The sequence below is a fragment of the Phalacrocorax carbo genome, chromosome 9 (genome assembly GCF_963921805.1).
Source record: "Phalacrocorax carbo chromosome 9, bPhaCar2.1, whole genome shotgun sequence".
Classification (NCBI taxonomy): Eukaryota; Metazoa; Chordata; class Aves; order Suliformes; family Phalacrocoracidae; genus Phalacrocorax; species Phalacrocorax carbo.
Genome location: NC_087521.1, coordinates 8162802 through 8188351, shown reverse-complemented (window position 1 = coordinate 8188351; position 25550 = coordinate 8162802). Strand labels below are relative to the sequence as shown.

The window sequence follows — 25550 nt, the reverse complement described above, 5'->3', positions numbered from 1 at the left end:
TTTAGGACTTTTGAAAATTGGGATTTAAGATAATAGTTATGAAGCATCACATGCAACTTACTCAAGCTATGCTCTATGAGGTTCATCATAGAAAGACTTTTATATTACAGGACAGTAAAATGGATAGCAGCAGTCCCAGTTTTCTTGCAATATATATTTCTATAAAAATTTTAAGCTAAATGAATTAAACTTTTGCACAAAGTTGATATTGCATACGAATTTATACAGCAATAGCTGAATACTCTTATCTATAAACACATAACAAAATTAAGGATAACAATTCATAGAAAAATACAAGGCATCTTTGCCATTCATGTTTAGTGTAATATATAGCCAGTCATAAGTTATTAAAAATGCACAACAAAAGCCTGATGAATACAATCCCTTCTGTGCCACTCCATAACTACTATGAATTTTACAATCAATAATGGGGGAGGGAAAAAAGGAAACCCTAGATTGATAGGAAAAGTACTGTTCTGATTTTTACTATACATTTTACTTGTGAAAACCTTTATTTTCTAAGGAACACTTTAAGTCTGTTATTCACACCCAGAATCTGGAATAATTCAATGAATATTGCATCATTTTAATGACATGCATGTAGGTGTAAATATATCAACATATTACTAGGTATGTGATCAAATGAAAGCCTTTTTTCAAGAAAACTTTTTCATCCTCAGTGAACCTCTCATCTATAAAGATGATTTTTAACTAGCATTAGAAAAGTTGTTATTCTGTGAGCTACTGAATCCCACTACATGGCTACCTACTCTCTTCTTTTCTAACAATGTGATCTGATATAAATCCGTTAGGTTTCAAGGTTTGAGATACCTTTTGATTTGAATGCCTTCAGTTCCCAGTGTGTGGTCTAATTTAATCTGCTCAAGATGGTACAGACAGTAGACAGGAAAAAATCCAGTTATCAGATATATTAGGAATATCATTGTTGACTTCATTGGCGTAGGAAGCAGTAGTATCAACTAATATTTTAGGATCCAGACCCTCAAAAAGAAGTACTGTGCCTTAAATACCTTTCAAAATCTGTGCCAAAAGAATCAAACAACACAGATCCACAGAAAGCTGTGGGTAGAAGTCAAATGTTTTATGATGTAAACTTTGCCAACCACGCAGCAGTATCATTCACAATAGCAAAATCTCAACTAGTAAATATAGACTGTTGAGCGACAACCTGCCATACCTTTTCTTAAACTGCCTGCCAATAACAGGTGTTGTGCAACTGAAGCACTGAAAGTACTTTATGCTATCAGCAGAACTTCTGGAAAAGATACAGAATTGTAAGCTACAGAAGGCTTACAGAAGCTAGTACCATGTATTTAAAATTACGCTCTTTTTAACTCGTAAGAGGACATCTAGCAAGTGACAGCAGAAAGTTCAGAGCTGTTTTATTGTCTCTGCTGATATCTGATAGCCATAAGTGCATGATATGCATAGCTGTAAACTTGGGCATATTATATACTTACTGAAAAGAATAGCTGTTGGCCAAATTCTGCATTCCAATATTAAGTACAACTTCTAACAAGCTCACAAGAATCCTTGACTGACTACAGAAATAAAATGTAGCCTCCTCCTTCCCTTACATTATGATAGTATACATAAGAATAAAACATCTGTACTTTAGAGGGACCATTTTGTTTTCATGATTTTTAGTTTCAAAGTAGTAATAGCCAACAGCATGTTTATGCTTTATTGTCTAGAGTCCAAAAAATCTTTACAGATGCCTCTGATAATATCAGGAACCATCTGCTCCAATCCTGTGAACTCCCTAGTGAAGAAAGTATGAGATTCTCTTGGTTCAGAAGCCATGTCTTTCAGATCATCCAGAGGTGCCCAGGCAACACCAACAGAGAAGACTGTTATTCCTACAATAAGAAAAAAAGTTAAGTCCATTTTGCTACGGATTCAAGAAAAACAGCTATTTCTACATCCGAGAGTTAATCTGGATCAGAAAAGCATTGTTTTGATACCTGCAGTCTGTCAAAGATGATTAGATTTTGCTACTAAGTATGAGGAATTAGAATATTTGTCTCAGTAGAAAGCCTGAAGGAAATATGGGGTATCTTAAGAGCTAGCGTCTTAGTTGTTTTTGTAGCGGCACACATGAAGGTTGCAGTTACATCATCAGTCTTGAAAGACAAGTAACCCTGTTCAAAATTATTTTGAAAATAAATTTGGATCGTTTGTGTGTAAGCTTAGAGATTTCAAGAATCAGCAACCCAATCAGCTTTTTGGCCAAAACAGCGTATTTCCTTCCTAGATGATGATGGAAAGCAACAGTCATGCTGTACTGGATGGCACTGCTGACTGGAGCTTCATTACTTGGCTCTGCATTTTTAATCTACAAATTTCTCTCCTGTTTAGGGAAATAAGACCAGGTGTATGTTTTTCACTAAGCTGCCATGAGTGAGTCTGCTCATACCTGGCTCCATAGCACTGTTTTTCTTATCTTAATGGAAAAAACAGTTCCTCGGGGTTTACATTTTGTTGAGTTTAAAAAAGGTATGATACTTGATTTGCTCACTGGGGCTGTATTTAAAAACTTCAAAATCTTAACATTTACAATACAACAGAAATAGGATGAAGCAACTTCCACCGTTTTTAAAGATACAACATTTACCTGCTTTTTGTGCAGCAGCAGCAGGTCCTCTAACATCATCGTAAGACTGACCATCAGTCAAAACAACGAGGAAATTTTTGTTAGGTCCATCCTTCATTGGCCCAAACACATTTCTGGTTGTGAAAGAAATGGCATCTCCAGTAGCAGTGCCTCCGCTCATGTAGCGAATGTTCCGGATAGCCGAGAGGACCTTTTCTTTTGTGGTGTAGTCTGTGAAGCCGAACTCAGTACGCTGATCGTACGTGAACTGCACAGCTGCAATCTTGGAACCAATGTCAGAGATCTCAAAAGCCTTTGCAACGTTGCTGATGAACTCCAGCACAAGGCGGAAGTTGCTGTCTCCAACACTGCTGGAACCATCTATCAAGAAACCGATGTTGACGGAGTTGTAGCATGTCTTGCTACACAACATCTGCTCATGCGAACACAATTTTTGGACAAGAGGTTTCACGTATTTGGTAGTACCAAACCAGGTGGGCATTTGGTAAGAGAAGAAGCCGTTGTTTCGACAGACAGCCTGTTTGAAAACAAAAAGTCAAGAAGTGAATACCGACACAGCAGTTGTATGGATAATAATCATACATATATGTCATTTTCTTTCAAAGGTACACTAGAAATGGTGAGGGTTTGCAGGGGGTTTTTTGCTTGCTTGTTTGTAAAGAAATTGAGGATAAACATCTGCAGTTGAAGTCGGTGAAAGCTACAATGTAGCTTATTTTATTCCATAATAAAGTTAACCCTGCTCCCTGACCTCTGGAAATTTCAAATAATTTCACTTTATTTGTAAGAACTGGAAATTATGGTTTTTGAAAGTGAACTAAGTTATGGCTACTAAATATACAACGGATTAAAAGTTCCATATTTTTACTTATCCACTAAAACTTATGCTTCTGTGTTTTCCCTTTTAACTTGGTAAGCACTTTATTTTTTTAAATCTATGATGTCTTATAAACACAGACATACAGTTTGGTAGAAATATGGCTCCAGGTCACTCAAAGTACAATTTCCTCTTTTTTTTTTCCCCTGGCTGCTATAGGATGCATGTGAAGTGCAATGTAATTGAGAAAGGGATTAAGTTTAAAATCAGCTCTCCAAGCTGATAACTAATCTGACTAAGATCAAAATGCAGAAAGGGAGGGCAGGCCCCAACCACCTGAGGTCATGTCTTCCTGTGCCTATGAGTATATACGGGTTGGACCTTCCTGCAATAACACCAGGGTAGGCAGCAAGCTATCTTGCACCTGGAAGCAGCAGAGCCATAATGCTTCATTCTGCTCGTTCTCTGAGCTGTGAATTTTCTGCTGAAGTTAAACATCTAAAACGCCCCTGTGAAAAACAGAGGTTTTCTTACTGGAGAGTAAGTAAAGACCTAGTGATTAGAAAGTTCATGTGAGAGATCTGTCTTTGAATTCCTACTCTAACTCATCTAAAGCAATACCCAAAACTCTCCTTCCAAGATTTGCATGTATTTTTCAATCTTTCCCATCCTCTTTGTAGTGAAAGCAAGTAAATAATCCTCCATAAAGCAGGTACTGAAAGATATGCCTCTGTCTGCCGTTTCAGGATAGGAGATATCATATCTGTGTTTCGTTTCGTAACTACAACAGGGGAATCTCCTACTCTGAGAATCTTGATGTAATTACAAAGTCCAGGAGCTACAGCCTGGCTAAGACTCTGAACTGGGAGGACAGTGACAGCACTTCAGTACCTTTGAGTAGCCCCCTTTAGCAGGAAAAAAACACGGTGTTTCTTTAGGCTTCCTAATGATATTCTTTAGACCACTTATAAGCAGGGATAGCTTCACTGGTGTTTGTTTTTGAGAGAATATTTTAATTTATATATATATACACACACATATATATAAAAGCATTTGTTCACTGAGATTTTAGTTTGAAGTAAATTCTCTAGAATCATACCCATGACTGGAAAACATACAATGATATTCTCTTACTTTGTCAACAAAACCAATGTCTTGTACCATTCCCAGCTCCTCTGTTGTGGGTTTTGCTACAGATACAATGAATACATTGACTCCAAATTCTCTGGCCACTATGCCTGCTTCTTCTATATCATCTGAGGGCCAGCCGTCTAGGAACACTACAATGATCTTGGGAATTCCTTTGCGCGCTCCATTTTCTAAAGAGAAGAATTTCTGAGCTGTGTGCTTCAAAGCTTTCCCTAGTTTTAAACAGAAAAAGAATATGAAGAAATAATACAATTACCTTTTGATGCCAGTTTCCTATATGAAATTGTGCTGCATTTTGGTTATGGTTACAGGTCTAACCCAGTGTAAAAGCAAAATAGTGTCCCAGGAAATTTTATAATAATGAAACTTGAGTGACTCATAAGTTAAAAACAAAACAAAACAAGCCAAAACCAAGCCACCCACACACACATACACAAAAAAACCCCCACCACCCACAGATAAAGCTGAGGAAGAAACCACTAACATTTTTTCACCCACAGGTCTAGTTTCTTATTAAGAAGTAGAAATATTAGTGTCTGCCACAAGAACTGAAAGGAAGAAAGTTGAGGAGCTACATCAATTTTTAAGTTGTGAAATGCAACATGTTTGGAATGCTCAGTTTCCTCATTTGGCAAACATCTCTTCACAACTACTTACTACTAATTCCAAGATTATTCTAACTCTTTAATTAGCAACCTACCAAGAATTAAATGCTAAGCCTTTTAGATATGAATTTGTCTCAAGATATTCTGTTACAAGTGAAAAGTTGATTACCGTTTAAACGCAGGAAGTGATGTTTGTACATCTACTCTCATTAAATGTGTAATAAGCAGCCCTAACTTCTGGAAATGGAAGATGTGGCAATGTTCTAGTGGAAAAATGTTGAACCTAAGATGAGTGTGGCATTTAAAACACTTTCTTGCCTAACTGAATTTTAAGAACTTCAGTGTAGGAATACATATAATATGCATACTTATATATATTTTAAAATACATATGTATTTGGAAATGTAAATTAATAATTTCTATTTGCATGGAGGTATGAACTCACCTGTATTAGAATTGCCTCCTCTGAACCCTAGTTCCTTTATAGCAAACAAAACCTCTTTTGCAGCAGTGAAGTTTTTCAGATAGAATTCAATTTTTGGATGTTCACTGCAGAAATATAAAACAGAGTAATTAAGTATGTAGTTCACTTTTCATACCACTATGGCATTAGCAAGCTAAAATACACTTTGAATCATTTTGTTCTTGGTAATATACGCTCTTCTTTATACTTTTAATTCCTAAAATAGAGTATGATCCTCACTTAAGAACTCTCACAATCCTTAGCAAGAGGAATTATTTAGCTAGGTGGGTAAATGTAGAACAGATTGATTCCTATGCTTATCAAGCAGCTGAAAAATTAGATTAAAAATATGTATATATTGTATGTATATATAAGGATAAAACTTAGAACATGCTAGATATTAAACTAATTGCATTTGTGTAATTGAAAATTGGCAGGTTTTCTGCTATTTGTATGAGAAATACCTTGTTTTTAAAAAATTCCTAAAAAATGCAAACAGTTTGAATAATTTGAGAAGTTTTAAGGTACACTAGCTACTGACTCCATTTAAGAAATGAAAGATTTTAGCTAAACTAAGTTCCAGATTTCACTTTTGATTTATAGCAGGAAACAAATTTGTCATATGAAGAGTAGAAAGAAAAACACCTCAGGTCAAAGAGCTGCTGCTATGAATAAAGGGCCTGATCCTGCATCAGAATCACTAGAATGAACCCCTGTGCCAAGCAGAGTTGGTCTGCAGTGCTGATCCCATGGCAGAAAAACCGTTAAAATGGTACACTTTGAGAAATAAAGGTTATTGCCTGTAAGATTCATTTCTAATATAGAGCTGAATGTTCAAGGTGCCAAACAGGTTACTCAGTTTCTCCAGGAATTTCTCCTCACATTATATTATTTAAACCCAGGACAGCATGAGTGAGGCTCATTTCCCCTAGATTTTGATGTCTACCAGGGACTGACTGGATTTTTTCAGGGTGGAACTCATCACGTCCTAGAAGAGGCATGCAAGCGGTTCAGGCGGTTTGTGCTGTACATGGGGACATTCTTTCTAGTGACTATAAAAGCAAGCCTAGGTCATTAAATCAGATGCAGACATCTACTCTGCAGTTGCCTGAAGGCAGGGGAGAGGAACAGACTTTAATGATGAAAGATGCGATGCAAAAACCCTGTGTTAATCTAACAGATGTTTCATTGACTTAGAATAAGAGAGTTAAGGGCTTCTTTGTACTTCCTTTGCTACAGAAGCAGCAGCCAAAGTGGTTAAGCTGTAGAAAACTACTACTGCTGAGTACTAGCAAACTGAGTGGTGGCTCCACAAAACCTCTTACTGACATACTGGATGTTGCAGTGGCTCTCAGACTGTTTTGCAGCCTGCAAACATACATAGTAGTATGAATAGTCTTAAAACAAAAAAGTCACCATTTACAGTTTGAAAATATTAGCTGTAGTAACCTACAGGCTGGCAAGAGCAGTTTTTTGTTTTATACATGTACATAGCCATTTGTGACTGTAATTTTTAGAGAGCCGTCTCTCCTTTGCAGAATGCTTTCTGCTATTTTACTAAGATGAGCTACAGAACTTTCGGTGGCAGAGGGGCTGTGAAAAGTTCAGCTGCTCTCTCTATCCAAATATCAAGTATCAGAGAGGCAGAAGATGATCGAAGTTTTCATGCCTTCTCACACGGACATCTCAGAGTAGAATAGAGCAAACAATTCTACAGCTAGAACGAATTTGCTTTCTCTTGTTATTAATCTACCATTATTGATTGAATACTGTTCTGCCAAAATAGGGAGCGATTATTAATTGATTTCTCTTATTAATCAGTTATATTTTGTATAGATTTGTTCTTACCTGGCTTGTACAACTCCAACGTGAGGCCCTTCTGTTCCAATTCCCAACATCACAGCTACTTTTCCAACAAAGTTTTTCTGCAAATTAAATCTACGTTGGCCGATGTTGTAACTTCCATCAATGAGAAATGCAATATCAGCTTTACAGTCTGTGAATGTCCAAAATAATTAGACTTAACACCAAATAAACATCAGGATTTTGCTTTGCAAAAGTTAAATCTGTGGGTTCCTACCTTTGTTTCCAGCCTTTTTATCAAGTGGCTTCTTAGGTCTTTTACCTTCAGTGAAGGAAACAGCATGGATCATTTAAGAGCAATAAGATGAATAGCCAAAAGTGAACCAGAAAAAGCTCAGAATCCAAAAATTAAATTGCATCCTATCTGCAGTAAGAACTGTCAAGCAGTTTAATTATTAAACTTGCATCACTACTGCTTTGCTCCTTAGAGAATACTATTTTTCAAATGAAACAGTTTAACCTTCCTTTCTACACCTGCCTAGCTGATTACTGAAATGTAGAAAGCTGGGTGGGTTCCTGTAGCTCACCATCCCAAGTGCTATTTCTCAGCTAGCAATCCTGTTGTACGGTGTGCAGTTTTAATGGTTTGGAAGCAAACTGTGACTTCAACTGTAAAGCAAAGGGTCTATTCACAAACAAGATCCAAATCCAGTATTCATACACCACTAGCCTTCTTTAAAACTGATCCAGCCTTTAACTGGCAGCATTTTCTGTGGAGAAATTCACATAACATCTGAATTTCTGCTACATAAGACCTGACAGCACTCAGCTGTTGAGTAGTTTTGTAAGAAAGAATGGATTGTCTGCCTTTGTCGCTTACTAGGAATTAATATTGCATGAACTCATGAACGCTTTCCTTCCTTTCTGTTATTTGTATTACTTTTTAAAACTCATTCAAGTTTTTCCTAGTTTACATGAACACTACTGAAGTCAGAATCAATCTCCTCGATAATGATTGATTCCTCTTTTTGCTGATGAAAGATATACTGCAAGAACAGGTATTGTACATATTTTCTTCATTAAAAATAAACAAATCCTATGAAATGCAGCATTTTAGTTAGGGATTCATGTGCTGTAGCACATCTTATCACAGGAGGCTTCCCTTGTTGCAGAGATCTCATACCTGTAGAAGGACGCGCTGTTGATACTGCTCGCCCAACTGCTTCAAGTGCTGTGTTCTTGGTACCTGTTAATATATTAGAAGAATAAATCTACTGTATTTACATGTATTAAGATGAAATTACAAGTGCTTGAAGACTGCTATATTTCCCATAATCTATCTTCATCATCTGTCATTAGCTACTCTCTGAGTAGGACACTGGCCTAGACAAATCCTTGGTGCAATTCAGTATTGCACTCCTTGCTTTACAGGTAATAAACTTCTCCTTTGAGCTTCCGCATTTGAAACAATAACAGCTGATAAGTAATTACAGCATATCTAACTGATGAGAGTTTTTGAACTATAGCAGACATTATTTCTAGCAGATACAATCAGGACTTTGTCTGGAGGAGTGGATTTCACTCACAACCTCACCAAAAGCACCTGTAATTCCAAGTTCTTAGCTATTTGTAATGTACACTATACAAAGATTGCTAGTATCTTGGAGATAGTAGGTTGAATTTTAGCTATGTAAACAATAAGAATGCATTAGAGATCTGCTTCCCAAACTTGGAGAGAATATACCAGAAAACACATACACTTTAATATTTTTGAAACCACAACAACATATATAACCACTAGACTTCATTATACATTTTTATGAGGGTGGTTTAACCTCACCCAAGTGGCAGGGTGTGATAACCAGTTCACAGTCAGGCACAGTATCTCAACTATGTGGACAAAAAACTTCTGAAAAAACCACTGTGTCACACTGTAACTTAATGACCACATCACGTCTAAGTTGCCATTATTGTTGTTTTTGGAAGGTCAGTCAGTGTTCTGTTTGCAGGGAATGCTGCACAAGCTTTTTGAGGGGCCTGACAATTGCTACCACCTGCATAAAGGCAGGCAGGGGGAGAGAAGGGATAAAACTATATGGCTGGAAGCAGTAGGAGGACAGGACTGCAACAGCAGGATCAAAGCACTGTCTTAGATCAGCTTAAACTGTCATGGAACTTCATTACCAACTGCTGCTATCATGTCATTATATTGTAATTAACTGTGATCCATTTTTATGTATCAGCTTCTGCTACAGACTAGCTAGTCTAGCTGGAGGAGTGTTTTACAGAAATTGTGCAAAAATGAAAATAAAATTAGTTAAAACTGAAAACTTTTGTTACTACACTTCAGATAGCAATCACATTTGTTTATGCATACAGGAACACTGAAGCAGTTCCCTAGACTGTTAATATTTCAAATATAGTTTGCAAAATAATAAGTGTGATCCACCTACGAGTCACTGAGAAAGACGAAGCCCATCTAGTGAGCACCTGAGACTGGATTCCATTGGCATTTACAGCAGGGTAGTTTTCCTGTCCTGGGAGAGTCTGTACCCTTACAGCTCCTCCTGCACTGGTGATCACTCCACTAAGATACAAAAAAAGTTTTTATAAATCAGGCATTTTAATCACAAGAAAATGCAATACAATTATACCATCATTAGCACATCGGACACTAGCCTCCTGAAAAAGATGCCATATAGGCAGGTGATTGTGTTCAGGCTAAAACAAGCTATAAATTGCTGAAAAGACTTTTAAAAGAAACTATTCTGCAGAGAAATTCAGGAAATTCTAAAATTCTGGCAGTGTTCAGACTGACACAGATGAGTGATAGTTCAATGGCGTATCGATTCCTAAAGCAGAGAGCTTCAGAAAAATATATTTGAGCTCATTATGCCTCATGAATATTTGTGACTGAAACAAAATTCAGCATACTTAACTAAAAAAAATGACCAAAGCTAAGAAAACTGGGAAGAAAAATTGCTCTTTATAGTGGTAAAGGATATGTAGGATAACTTGTTGTGCAACTACAGACTGAAGTCAGAAATTATAGACAGCAGCTATCAGATTGCTGATAATTTTAAGAACAGAGCCTAAAGCATATTATTCTTCTTATTCACCTGTAATAAACATTAAATGTGAGATCTGAAATGAATTAAATAAATAAAATGCAAGTTAATAACTCAATCCATGGAAGACTCCACACTGTTTTCAGTCTGGACTTGGAAATAGTATATCAACAGTACATGTAATTCAACTGTGTCATTTTCACTGACAGAGATTTAGAATAACATACCAAATTGCAGCTTCAGATTTTGGAATACTTAGGTAATGTTTAACAAGTCATAGCTATCTTCATTAGTTTAAGCATACTGCAATGCATCCTTAATATACAGTTGCAATGGATTAATTAAAAAAAAAATCCAGAACAAATACCAAGAAGCTTACTGGTTAGAATATTTTATAAAGTCATATTCAGTATTATAAGACTATTATAGTCCTTAATTCCTTACTAGAAGGCTTAGTTCGGAAAAGTAGAAACGACAGGAAAACTTGTAGCAAAATCTATGGAGGAATTTTTCCAAACCTTCTGAGTTGAACCTAAAACACCCAGACCCTAGACAAGTTTTTAGAGGTCGTAGTCTAGTTCTTAGAGAAGGCCACTGTCATTTTTCCCTTGAGTTTCATTTCGTGACTCAATGAACAGATTTTGAGATTGCCTACCAGATCTGTCCTGCCATCTGAGACAAATAAGGGAACAGCTAGTTTGAAGAGCTTGCTGATGCTTATGGGCTGATGATCATGTGAATACCCAGCAGGACAATAGATTTATGCATTTAGGAAAGTTCAGGGTTAAAATCAGCTGAGAGAGAACTTCACTGTTTTTGCAAGAAGAGAGGCTGTTGTGGTTGGTTGTATTTGGATACCTCAGGTGACAAGAACAGGCATCAGAACCATTCAGATCTCTTTTGATGTGCTGCTGAGGAACGGTGGTTATTTTTAGAGGCCAAAATTCAACACTGAGCTTCTCTAAGAGGGAGTAAAAGGTTGATGCTTTGTAGTACTTGGGCAGGTACAGTACCGTGGGAGACAAACAAGCATTTCAAGACTACTTAAACACAGCAACGTGTGCCTTCGTGTTTACTCTTCTCCTCTGTTTGGCTTCCCGCTTGAAAAGGGATCCCTGCCTAATCTGATTTAAAACATTGTGAAAGTAGAATAATCAAGACCAGAGTTTAGAAAATCTTGCATGTATTTCTGGTAATATGAGCTCTGGGTAGCTGTGGTAAAGGTAGCTTCCATGTAAATCTCATCGTGGGCTGCTGTTAAAATACATTCCTCATTCACAGACCTGATTTGCATTTCTAAATTGAACTGTGGTTACATATATTTAATTCCTGTAGCTTGGAACATTATCATAGTAGTTTCAAAATATACAGATATTTTCTTATCCAGGAAATACTGTATACAGTATATAGACAGAGGAGCTTTAGCAGAGTTAGCCTGAATAAGTTTAAAATCTGATTATAAAGTTGGCAAATACAAACAGCACTTTACAGTTCTTTAAAAAACAGCGAGAAAAAAAATCAGACCAGAGCCTCTAATTGGTTATTTTTAAAGGACAGGAAAATTCAGTAAGGTAAAATTAGTTTTGGGAAAAATAAACATATTAATGTATTTAGAATATTTCAGTCTAATTAGAACATAATTTTCTTCTCCAGTACCTGTTTCTCTTTGGCATTCAAGCCTTCACTAGTGTTTCAGTCTTAGTGGATAAGGAACTGTGTGTCAGAAATAGACTATATTGTGTTTAATTGGAACAGTTCCTAGTTTAAGTTTATACTTGCAATTTTAGTGAAGCTACTTTGGGCTTGCATCAGCATACCTGATCTATGCCCAGGTTAGCTTCTAGGAGAGCTTAGTATCTCTTCCCCCTTGCTTTGCTGTGGACTTGCAACTTTGAGCACTGGCTGATTTAAATTCAAGAACACATCCATAATGAAAGCTCAGCCCAAGAATTATCCCTGGAAGCTTATTTTAGTCATAGGGTGACCACTTTTTTTCTATTGGCCTTTTCACTTTGATCTCCATGTAATCATTCAGGGTGTGGGGAGGGTGGATCTAGACAGTCTCCATCAGATTTGGAAGCTCTCCACTGAAACCAGAGTAGATTTGCTCCTTGTCTATTTATTTAAAACATTTCATTCTGCATTTCATCAAAAGTCAAAAGCCTAGACTGCCTTCTGAGGATACACTATTTCCATATAACAGGTCTGCTATTTTTAATGCAGGTGGGGGGGCTGATATTAGGTGTGAATATAACATGAACTACATCTGTCTGACAATTATTCCTCTTTTCTTGCCATTTTGTTCTGTAGGTAAATTAACAACTGTTAACATGTTTTACAATTTCATTGGTTTTACTTGGGATATTTCTTCCAGCAAAGCTTACTCAGAATGTATGCTTCTATATGCTGAAATGGAATAAACCATATTGTCAGCCTGCCTTTGTATTCTGAATCAGATTGGCAAGTTTCTTTCCACAGCCTTTTAAGACTGATTTTAAAAGTGAGATTCATCTTGTGTTGATCTGCAGTGGAATTTAAACAGTGAAGAAATGCCCATGCGTTTCCTCAGAATGATTTATGCCATTACAATCTGCTTTGATTTTCACTACTGTTCTCTGCTCCTGTGCGATTGACTTCCATGCCATGGCTGTTTTGATTAAACTGGAACACTGCAGATTTTCCAGGAACAGCTTTCATGTCCTTACTCGCTGTGTTTCATGCTACTGCCAGGGCTGCTTGATGGCAACTTTTATATAAAAGCTCCCAGTCCATTCTCTTGCCTAGTTTCACTGTTAATAACATATTATAATTTATCTCTAAATGGTATTTTTCACTCAAAAATGTACACAAATTAAATGGAAAAGCAGATACATGAGGAAGCAATCCAGTACCTCAGAGCACACTAGCTCAAGGAAGACAGCATACTGGCCAAGGGCAGCAGAAGATATAGGATGGCCTAATGAAGGATAGGAATTTAATGTAAAACATACTTAGAAATCTGAATTGAGATAAACAAGCAGATGGGATTGAAGCTTTTTAGAGCCTCATGCACCTCCTCAGATTGCAAGAACTGTTTATTCTGCACCCTCAGAAAAGAGGAGCAAAGGCAAGCCAGCTCCGCACAAATTTGAATGTGTTTTTCAAGGAGCCTGCACATCAAAGCTGATGCTTAGCCCACAAAGAGACTCTTCCAGCTACAGTAGATGACCTTTATAGATGTAACTGCAGTCAATAATCTTTGCAATAGAAAGCTGGAATACCATCTCCTGTTAAAAGAAGAAACACAAGATTTTCACCAGATGAAAGTCTCTTTCCTCTGGGTAAATTTTCCGTTGTTTCTTAGAATTTGTAAGAGTGCGGGCAGATTTGGCTGATGGAGAGAGCACTTTTTGCAGCATGCTTATAAACTGTTGACTTGTTTAAAAATGTTGGAGATGAAGCCAAGTAGCTATTCCCTTAATTAGGCTTAGTTCCAAGTGTAAGGTAAGGATCAGCCAGATAAAATTGTCTAAAGATAATGAAAAATTTTCAGTGAAATAGATTGTTTTTTCCCCTCTTACTGTATAATAGTGTTAGAGTGAAGAGAAATAGATTTGCACATAGACTATATGTTCTATGCCAAGAAAAGGTCCCAAGCCCAAGGGCAGCAGCACTGCAACTGGGCTGTTAGAAGTACATATTGAGCTGATTTAGTCTTCCAGAAGCAAAATGTTTCTCAGAAACTCGTAGTATGTTTTTATGCTAATCATTAGGCTTATCATATACATTTATAGGTAGGCTGCTTTTTCAGCAGACAGGAGAGAGCAGGAAGATGAAGGCCTGCCATCCTACTTAAGAGCATAATTTTGACCCGAAAGTTCCTGTTCCCATTGCTAATGGAGTGCTGGCTGTGATACCAGCTGGCATCTCCTACAGGGCCCTTGGACAAAAAGTAATCCTCACAGACTTAAGACAAGACAGCTGAATTAGCTGAATTCCCATCTTCCCTTCCTACTATCAGCAGCTGCCCCAAATTCCTTGCACATTATCTGCCTTTCTCCATGGCTCCAACGAGCATCCTCCCCTTCTCCAAAATGCAGCCTCCTACTGCTGCCTGATTGCCTTCAGTCACTGAGACAGAGCCGCTCAGGGTCTCACGCCAGCATCCTCTGGCCCCTAGGTTGTGCTTTTTCTGCCTCCTCTGCACCCCTATCGCTTTTGGCAGGAGAAAAGGCTCAGCAGCAGAAGCAGGCACTGTACCAAAGTTTCCCAGGGGATCTACAGCTGCTCAGAAATCCCTCTGGCCAGACAACCTTTTCGTCTACATCCTAGCGAACACTAGGGCAGCTCAAGGGCCATCATCTGTGTGTGTGGTCACTTTGTAGCCAGCTTGGTAATACCATGATATGCTTTTGTTACACTAATTCTGGGACCCTGATATTTAATTGGAAATGGTTCCACCCTAGTGACTATTTAGGAAGGTTAGGAAAAGCTTTACATGCTTATTTAGCATCTAAACACTACCACATTGGGCTAGGTCTCCATTTAGTGGAATTGGCACTAGAATGGAACTGCTCAAGCTGAGAACCTAGTCCTTCATTTGACCTTCTGATTATTAATCCAATTAATCACTCAGTGGTAGATTTAACTCAATTCTTCATGCCTACATAGTGTCAGCCTGGTAGGAGGTTCTTCATTCTTCCCCCAACAAATAAATCTTTTATTCTTCTGCCCAGAAAGAGAACAACATTAAATAAATATTCTGCTTCCTGAGTGTAATTACACATAAAAGAAGGAGAGAAAGGGGAGGAAGAAAGGCCAAATATAACAAAGTAAGAGAGGCAGAAAGCTTTTTCATCTGTAGTATACAGAATTATTCATAGCTGAATTCTTCTAAACTCCTTACATGCATGATATAGTATTTTCTTGTGTTAATAATTGCCTCACAGTAATGGAACTACTCATAGCAATAAGCATTACTTGGTTTCTATAAAATTAAGGAATCATGCCTCAGTTTGGACCTGGCACACAAATTGGAGCGTATGTGGAGGGGGGAACAGACCCATGCTCACACAATCATTTTCAGTTTAAAAATGAAAAGCACTGCTACCAAGACTGATGCTTCTTGAAACAGTGGATAGTTGTCTGACTGTGCTTTCTATAAGATAACAGCAACAGTCATTGTAGTGGCACAGGCCTGGTACTCAACAGTGCTTAAGGTATAGAGCTATGTTGCACTCACTGTGCAATGTCATGTAGGGTATACCTAGTTTTAAACTACATGTAGTTGTTCCAGTTATTTGGGAGAAATTTACAAAATTCTCAAAGCACATATCTAGCAACATCACAATAACAGCAAGTTACAGTGATTACCTGTTAGCAATACCTTCTTGGAGTTACTTGGACATCAATATAGTTTAGCCATTACAACACGGAACAAGAAGGAGCAAGTATTTTGTATGTTTTTGTTGGATGTTGCAGCCTGCACTGAAATTAGCTGAGAACTAAACAGCCACTTCCTTTCCCCCATTCAGTCCTTTACCAGCACTAGTATTCATGGCTGCTATTAGGTGCAACAAAACCAACACAACGTTCTAATGTAGCAAATTGTGTTTGAGTATGAAAGGCCAACAGCACTAATAGCCCCCAACTTAAAGGTAGTCTTCAAAAACCAGCGGTTCTCCTAAATATAAGATTTTTACCTATATTCTGCTCTTTAAAATGCTTTACTACAGCTTATCATACTCAGAAGACTTGAACATTCCTAATTTACAGCCTTACTGAAAGACACAGATTAGGACAAGTGTATTTTAATCCCTTCATTGCTGTTAGAGCCCTTGTTCTCACAAGGTCTGTGGAGACAGGTTGTTAGATGCAGGCTTTACAAATGGGTGCACATTTCATTAGTATAATTTATATGAACACTTAGTATGGAAAATGGATTTTTTTCTATACTCCTATGCTTCTGGGCTGGAGAACAATAATATACATAATTTATAAGGTACAGACTCCAGTGAAAAGCTAAGTGATGTATAAATGCCTGTGCTTTATTATATAGGAGAAAACTATGCAAATCTTGAAAAGAAGTCTACATTTTCCATTTCTTGTACCTGTTCCTTTTGTAAAGTATTTCCCAGCTGTGACAGAACCAAGCCCCGCCAGCTTTCTTGGTGCGACTTCTCTAACCCAGTCAGTTGCTACTAGCATGGGATGTTCAAGACCACTGCCTTGCTGAACTTATTCAGAACTTTTACAACTTAACACACTTAAATCTTCAATCCCTTTGGAAAAACACCTTGACAGCAAGAGCTTTTCCCCCTTCTCTTTAAGTAAAGACATCTTTGGCAGCCAGTAAAGAAATGGAATGTTAAAATAAATGGCTACATGACTAAATACAAATGTTGTCTTAGAAAAAAGACAATGGGAAGAAGTCTTAGTCTTCCTACATAACCTTTTTTAAAAAAAAAAAACAAAAAGGCAAACACACCACCACATCCACATATTTTCACAAACTTTTTGTACATATACCTAAACTAGGAAAACTGAAGACCTGTAGTTTAACTTTTTTCTTTTTTAAACACTCATGAAGACAGTTAAAGCACACTGAATGGAGAGGCATTCAGTCTTTACAGAAGGATTAAAAGGAAGCCTGTTCTAGCAATAAAACACACATGGAGACATGTAATTATCTTTGAAACTAACTCTTAAGCTTTAAAATCAAATATACATAGACCCCTGACAATACTGCGCAAGTTCTTTCTAGCTGCCCCTATAGCACCTTAGCTCTTAGTCTCCTTTATAGCATTTGAGAAGTTCCTGAGTTTCTACACAAAACCCCCTCTTAAATCCCATTTTTAAAAACTTCTTTTTAGTTTACTTTGGAGTTTAAATACTATAAAACTAGCCTGAATTTTTGAAGTATTGTTAAAAGTTATAGTGTTTTAATTGACACTTTAAATAAGTTTCTGTACAGTAATGATAGCCTCCTAAATATTCTTGAAAATGCTTAGTATGTATTTTATGGCATTTAAAGTATCAAGCAATTAATATTAACTCAAAACCCCCTTTATTTTCCTCCTTTATCTTCTATTTATTTCTTTGTAAAATGTTAGTTTTTAAAATAAAAAATACTGATAGAGTTGAGCGTCATACCAATATATTCTGAAAGATTTTCTTTCTGTTGCTTAGAGATAAAAAAAAGATTGACACTATTCCCCCATTTCTCTTAAACACTTTGTTTCACTTAAGCTTTTAAGAACAGTTTCAGCCTTTCTGCAAGGTAAGATGGTGTGATTTTTTTTGTTTGTTTTAACTGTAGTTTATGTTAACATGAACATACCTAGCAGCTAAATAAAACTAGTTTTAAGCAGTCCAGTGATGATCAAAGTGGTTCTGGATAACTTATGTTGTAATCCACAGATGATAGTGAAATCTCATTCATAGGAATAGGACATTCAAAAAGGTCTCTAAGAGAGTATGATACCTCAACATAATGATTTGTGTTAAGAGGACCTCTTGAAACCCAAGTAATTTAGATTATATGCTCATAGTATTTAAATATGGAATTCTCAGAAATTAGGAAAAATTTGGGCAGAATGATCTAGTCTCTATTTTTGTTTCAGGATAGGATCAATTATCGTTATTTAGTCATTCTAAACAGAGGGATGGCTATCTTTTTTGGAAACTGCACTGTCTATTGCAGTTCCTATAATATCCCAGGCCATCTATTCTCTGTCCTTGTTGTTAATCCAACTTTCTAATTTGTGTCTAATCTCTAATCCAAATTTCTGTTGCTGAAATGTCAGTCCTATCTTAAGAGTCATAACACCTTACAAAGTTTCAAATCTACTTTGTGGTAGGAAGCATACTGTGAAAGGTCCAAGTGAACAAGTATGTTGTACAGCCACTTAATGTATGAACTTAAAAATCCTCCTTTAATAGCCAAAAGCTTTCTCAAAGTATTAAAATCAAAGTCTGAAACTCCCTGTAGACTGACAGTCAGGAATCAGTCTGGCTTCCACAGGCATCTGAAATAGATCTCACTGTCTCCAGCTGGTTTTGTCCAACACTTCATCATTAAAAATTGATCCAAGAGCAATTTTACCTTGCAAATAAGGAATTCTTTGCCCTTCCCCAAAAAACCCAACCCCCCAAAAATCTCCAGATAACCTCAATTAGAAATCTGCTAGCCCATTTTCCTTCCCCTGGGGAATTATTATTCCTTTCCTAATGACATCTATTTAACATGGGTTATCTGGATATTTTTTAGTCTTTCATTTCCATTTGATACAGAAGTGAATTCAGCTAGATACTAGTCTAATTAAGAGATCATTAAGTAGACTAACACCCAGCAAGCAACTGTCAGAAAAGAACTGCTGTAACAAAAAACAGTAACACTGATTAGAAGTAATAGTCTATGGACCAAATTCAGCCAAACCACGGGTAGGTCTGTTGGCACAGGAGCTTAAAGTGATTTCAACAATTTCAGGAAAAAAAACCTGACACACAAGTAATCTTACAGTGAAAGTCCGTCTGCTGCTGTGCCATTTTCAGAGAAAGTGAAAGCAGTTTTCAGGAACTCTTAAATGCAACTCATAACTTGCAAACCACCCAGCCATTCTCTTCTTCCCTGTTCTCTCTCCTGCTAATGACATTCCTATTGAGTTAATAGGACTCCTGAAGTCCAGAAGGAGACTTAGTATGATGGCATCAAAAGGCTAGAAGTGTGGCAAGACTGTATAAACTTGCTTAACACATTGATTAGCAATCATCTGACTTACCTGTGTATGGCAGCTCCGCAGACACTGGAAAGAGAGGCATAAACTCCATCCCCAAAGACATAAAATTGCCACAGAGGACAGTTTGCTGGGCAAAGGACATCTTCTGTCTCCTTTCTAAGGTCAAGTCCTCTTGTAAAGCACGTAACAGCAGTGGAAGCTAAAGAAAAAAACAGAAATACCTGTGACCTGAAGATCTTATGGGTTTGTTGTTTTTTGGTTTGGGTTTTTTTTTAAATCTCTCCAATTTCCAAGCTTAAAGCAATGTCTGAATTTGACATTAGGTACCATGTCTCATCTTATGCTCCAGTATGTCTATAAAGACATCTTTGGAGCTTACAAATGAACAGTTATGACAAGGAAGAACACACTTCTAAATCACTTATGGGAAAGAAGCAGCAGAAAAGGTGGAAAGGGTAAAAAAAAGGCAAGCAATACTAAAACATTACAATAATATCCAAGGAATATTACAGGAGGAAAAGCAATTCACAGCTTTAAGTTTACTGCAGAGATAGAAGGGTACAGAGAAGACCTTCGAGGGCTGGTGGAACACAGGAATGAGCAGCACTCTCCAAAAGTTAAATGACTGACACCCCCCCAGTCATCTCCAGCCATAAGACATCTAAGAATCACTTGGGAAACTCTGAATCTTCTCCCTATAGCATTCGTGAAGTAAGTTGACAGGAGCATTTCCCTTAGCCTCTGCAATGAATCCTACTGAAGCCAGTGAAAAAAAAATATCTCCTGGCTCTAGTAATATAGTAACATCTAGAACATTCATATCAATTCATTGCAGTGAAGTTTACATCATCATCATTCTGCAAAGGACCATCAGATTTACCCAGTGAGACAGAAGTTATTCAGCTGAGGCATACACATTTCACAGAACTCTGCCTTTTTTTTTCCTCAGAAGTTGCTCCTCAGATTACCATCATTAAGCTTTCACTGTGCTTGTATGGGTGCAATGTAGGTATGCAGACACAGATTTACACCAGTATATAACTTTGCTTGGCAAATTGATGCTTTCTCTTTCAGAAACTTAGATGTCATTATCTTGGATACCTACTACCATCCTTCTAGTACACAGGAGAGCACATGCAGCTGGTCTGGTAGCACACCAAATTAGGGCTTTGGCTTACATCAACATCAATTCAGCATTTTAAGTATCATGATTGGATATTTATTCTGAACTTCCTAAGAGCACATCTTGCCCTTGCTGAGCACTAGAAGGTTCAAGAACCCTTTATATGTACTTGGAGTATTACTTTTCAGAATACTAAGATGGGAGCTGATAGAGGCTGGCCAATGTATCAGTGCATATACCACAGCATTATATCCCAAAGAGAGTATGTTTCAGGGATCAGTGATCTGTCTCTCACCTGCTTCCCTGCCCACTCTTTCTACTCTTACCCTAGAGTTTTACAGACCGCAACATAAACTGCTTGTATTTGAAATTACTTTGGGCATACGCTGTTCCTCATCAGCAGATGGAAAATATCATACCTCCTGCTAATCCCACTGACTTTAGAGCTGAAAAGCAGAACAGTTACACCCAGAGCTGCACAGGGAATTGTGTCTGTTCATTCTGGCTGCATAAGTCAAACACATGTTCATAGACCATACATGTAGTTTTAATCTTAAGTATATGTAATCTTCGTTAATGCTGTACTGAAATTATGTTAAGCTACCTAAGCAGCAAAGATTTTTCACAAAGATGTGATGTTTATCAGCACAAAGATGCAACTTAAATATGCTATGTCTATAGTCCAGAGTAAGAAAAAAGAAAGCAGTAAATACTTCATTTTTCCCTTCAAGATAACAAAAGCTATCTACCTAGCAAGATAGTGTAAACTGATTTAATCTGATTATCAAGCATCCTAAGAAAGAAGCTTATTTTAAGACTTCCAATCTTACCTACTCACCCCTCTCCGTGTTTAGCCTTATACATTTGCCTTAAAAACAGAAGTCTGAAAAACCAAGCAGAATCACCATGCTTATACCTAGAAGCTCCATGTGTTCATTGTTAAAAGTGCTATATTATTAGCACATTAAAAACAGTAAATTTGCTTTGCTGTTTGAGTCCCCTTATACTTTCATGAAAGTTCTACAAGCGTGTTAACTAATTACTGGACACTAATCAAGTAATACCCACCGAACAACTACTAGCAAGACCAGCAGAATAAATTGGCAGCTGGAAGGCTGGATATCCTTGGAGGAATCACTGCAGTGAACATCACTGGTAGTTTCTACTTGCACAGTACTGCTTGCACTATGCACCCTGCAACATTTTTTCCAGCCTCTAAAAGTAAAGACGCCACAGCAAGTTTTAATACCTGTCATTTCTAGTGTACTGCACTTGACTGGAATCCTTCGCAGGCTGTGCATGCAAAAATAATCAGACATGTCTGGTTAATGAACCCTTTATCACTTGGAGATCTGCATTTCCCTCAGTACCAGGTACTGACTAATTACAGTCCTATGTCAGACTAACATTTTACATAGCACAGAAGATGGGAGGAAAAATATGTTGCTGTGTTTTCCCTGGCTATGAAGACAGAAATCCATTTTAGCCCAGCCATGGGATTTTTTAGGTACTGGCAGCCTAAAGACTGTCATGATCCTTGTCTACTCCATGAGAGGGGGGCTTCCGAGGGAAGGAAGCAAGTTGCTGCTGTGTGAACTGAAGAGCTGACATACTGTAGCTAGGGGCTTCAGCAATTTGTACCTTAGCTGGATCAGCACGGGTTAAAAAACCCCACACCCTTCAAAGTACTGATGCTGATAATTAAAAAGCAACAATTTCACTTTGGTTTTATATAAGCTATAATTCTATAACTGAGACTAACATTAGGAATGTTAGGTGCCATGTCAGAATGAGAAGTACTGGGTAGCAAAGTTAAGACTTACAATATCAGCTCTGCAGTGGATTTTGTTTGTTCTTCCCTGTTAGTTAATGCATCATCAGCTATCCAACCCATAAAATTGCAAGTATTCAGTTGCAAACAGGAAAATGTATTAATCAGGTTTGAATACTAGTTAATATAGTATAGTTCTTTGCCAGCTTACATACTAATCATTCTCCCAAATTTCATATGTGATATTACTATTAAAATTGAAGGTGGCTGTTTTTCTTAGTCTATCCAAGATACCTCATCATAGAAGAAACTGCCAAAGACCCATAAATATATATATAAAAAGAAAATGAGATAAACCCCATATGTTTTAATCACTAGAATTTAAGAATGCAAGAGCAGTAACAGTGGAGGCATTTCTCTGGATACTTATGTGATCCAATATTCTAAAGCCATGTATTTTTGGAAGAAGGAAAAATAAGCTTGTCATTTCCAGGAAATTACTCAGTTCTAGACTCCTACGCATGCTGGACTCTGATGAAGATCAGAGACATACATTATGTGATATAAAATTAGGCCTTCAGAACTGTAATAAAGTGACCATCATCCCATTCCGTCAAAACACACACTCTAAGCCTCACAGAAACATGCTACATCATTGTACACCATTAAAACAAAGCATGAAGAAACTGTATTTCTTCTTGATTTAAGCTGCATCTAAATATAGGTATGAATGTCCTCCATCACTATTGACCTAAAAAAGAAAAAAGCAAAGGCTTACTTCTGTCCTAAAACATCCAGCCAAAAACCAAGCTTTCAATCATTCATCAGTTTCCATCTTTTGGTGCCTCATCCCATGTACTCTGATTTGCCCTGAATAGCTGGTTTTTTATGCCCGTCTATAAAAGTTTTCAATTTTTCACAGGAGTCACTAAGAGACTCCAGAAAAACAAAATCAATAGCCAAAATCTGAGCTTTTCTAGTCTTGAAGTTTCCATGCATTGCTTTGGGAAAGCAGAGCTTGTTTATGTAAAGGGAAGAAAAATCCCTATGTATTACATATGTTTTTGCATGTTATGTTTTTGTAGTATTACAAAAACATTAGGGATTCCCAAGAGCATAGCTTTATGAGTCATAAAAAGAGAGAAGTACATCCCTATTATGCTTCTTATTCCTTTCAGTATTTAGTATTGTTTCTTTGCAAAACAGGAAGATTTGAAGTCTTTTTTTCTTGAGGATTCAAAAAAGCCTACTTTTTATATCTTATGCAAGGAATACTCCCACAAACCTTACCCATACTAAAAAAAGATATAAACAAGTATAGTTGTACTAGTATGTATTTTGGAAAACATGTTTATAGATTGTGTATTAATGTAATCTTAAGTACATACCCTGATCTGGACAAGGGCAATAGGATTTTTCAAATGTAGTCAGGACTATATCATTCATTTCAATCCGAGACTCACCATTTTCTGATCAACTTAAGGTCACTTACCATCACATGCCAATGTTCACCCACCCATACAGCCCTGCATATGGTAACCAGAACTGTTGAACTTGGTAATATTTGTATGCATTTCAGGGCGAGTATAAGGAAAGGTTTAAGATCCTTTGAGATCTCTGAGTAGTTGTGACCTAAGTACAGTAGACTTTTGAGGAAACTAATGTTCTTTCATTACTTTGAACAACAGAACTTGAGCACTTTTATAAACATTCCTGCAAGCTTCTAGTTCAATAACCAAATGCTGCTGAATTTCAGCTCAGAATAATGGCAAGAGACAACACCTTACAGTAACTGTTCATTTTATATTACAAACACATCCTGGTACCATTATTCCATTTTGCCAATATTCCCTTAAGTTATTTTAACTGGTTCCAGATAACTGCTGTAATCTGAAGGTTCTTCTCCAAATGTGGGAGGAAGCATTACAGAAAACTTTTCACTTGTTTCCTGACAGACTGTCAGCACTTCATCTGTAATGCACCTGTAAAATAAAAAGGAAAGGAATTGGGGTTGGAGGAGGTTTTCTATTGCTGTGCATTTTTTCCCTTCCTTTTTTAGCCATAGCAGTCTGGTGACATATAGCTATTATCAGTTTGGCACAAAAGAATTTTCCAAATGCTTGACTGAATACAAGATGAGCAGCAAATCCTGCTTCCTAATGACTGTGAAATCCTGAGCAACTATTCAGGAAAGCTTGAGGCCACTTACCTTCTGCAGGCCAGGCCTGCGTCTGGAAACACATCCTTCTGGAAGCTCCTGCCCTCCCTTGGTGAAGGGCTCCGCAGGACAGGGCAGGCAAACCGCTTGCGTTCTTCTGCCACATTTTTTCTCCAACTGCTTCATCTGGCTCCTGCTTCCCATGGATTGACTCTGGCTCCAGGAGAGCCAGCTCTCCAGCAGCAGGGATGTGGTCTGACGGGACACTGGGCAACAGGCAGCCCCTGCCCTGCTAGACATCGCAAGTACGTTCTTTTGCTTTCCAGGTCAAAATAGTTGCCGGGCAGGCTTAGAGAGTTTTAAATTAATTCCATGGTCAAAAAACATGCCGGAGATCCTCAAATTGCCAAGCACTGCGTGAGTGCCTTTATAACACACAACACACTCCCACTCACTCTCGCCCTCAACGCGCTCCTCGGTGGGGACACTTGTCACCACTGCTCTTCTTCAACCTGAGGGTCACTCCGTTTGGAAGCGTTCCCAGGCATCCTCCGTGCCCCTCGGCAGCCTCCCCCGGAGGGCCCGGCCGGCCCCCGGCAGCCCCCCCCTACCGGCAGCGGCCCCGGGGCGGAGCGGCCCGTCCGCGGCGTCCCCCACGCCCCGCGGGGGCTCCCGGCGCGTCCCGCCGCGGAGAAGCGCCGAGCCGGGACCCGCGGCCGGGCGGCCCCGGGCGCCGCCGCCTCCGGCGGGGTGGGCCGGGCCGAGGGGGAAAACCCCGCGTGGGAGCGGAGGGAGGAAGGCGACCAACTCACCCGAGCCATCGCTCCCGCCGACGGGGCCGGAGAGCAGGAAGACGCCTGCGAAGAGACAGGGAGCGGGTCGGGGCGATGCTCCGCGCCCGTCCCGCCGACCCCGAGCCGCTCCCCGCGGTACTCACCGAGGAGAAGGGGGGCCAGCCACATGGCGGCGGGGCGCGCCCGCACCCCGGGGAACCGGGACCGGAGGCGAGAAAGGAAAGCAGAGCCCCACAGCCAGCCGTCCGTCCCCTCCGCCCTGCTCCAGCACCTCCGCGGAACTGCGCAGCCAGCGGCGGCCGCCGCGCCCGCTTTAAACCCGTCCCGGGGCGCATGAGCACTGGGGCGGGGGCGGACGCGGGGCTGGGCGGCCCCGCCGCCCGGCCAGGCCCGCAGGTGCTGCCGTCCCTCCCCCACGGCGCCCCCCGCCCGCTCCCTCCACCTGGG

The 25550-nt window shown here is 38.7% G+C and overlaps 1 protein-coding gene across 1 annotated transcript; it reads right to left on the bottom strand.

The window, feature by feature from the left end:
* Positions 1-206: 206 nt before the first annotated feature.
* On the bottom strand, positions 207-25416 carry COCH (cochlin). The gene is made up of 11 exons (XM_064460193.1): positions 25247-25416; positions 25122-25166; positions 19300-19456; positions 9926-10059; positions 8656-8718; positions 7750-7794; positions 7518-7665; positions 5652-5755; positions 4587-4813; positions 2636-3152; positions 207-1880 (listed from the first exon to the last, which is right to left on the bottom strand). Exons 1-11 carry the CDS (start codon positions 25269-25271, stop codon positions 1705-1707), a joined length of 1641 nt encoding a protein of 546 aa, XP_064316263.1. The 5' UTR covers positions 25272-25416; the 3' UTR covers positions 207-1704.
* Between the last annotated feature and the right edge of the window lie 134 nt (positions 25417-25550).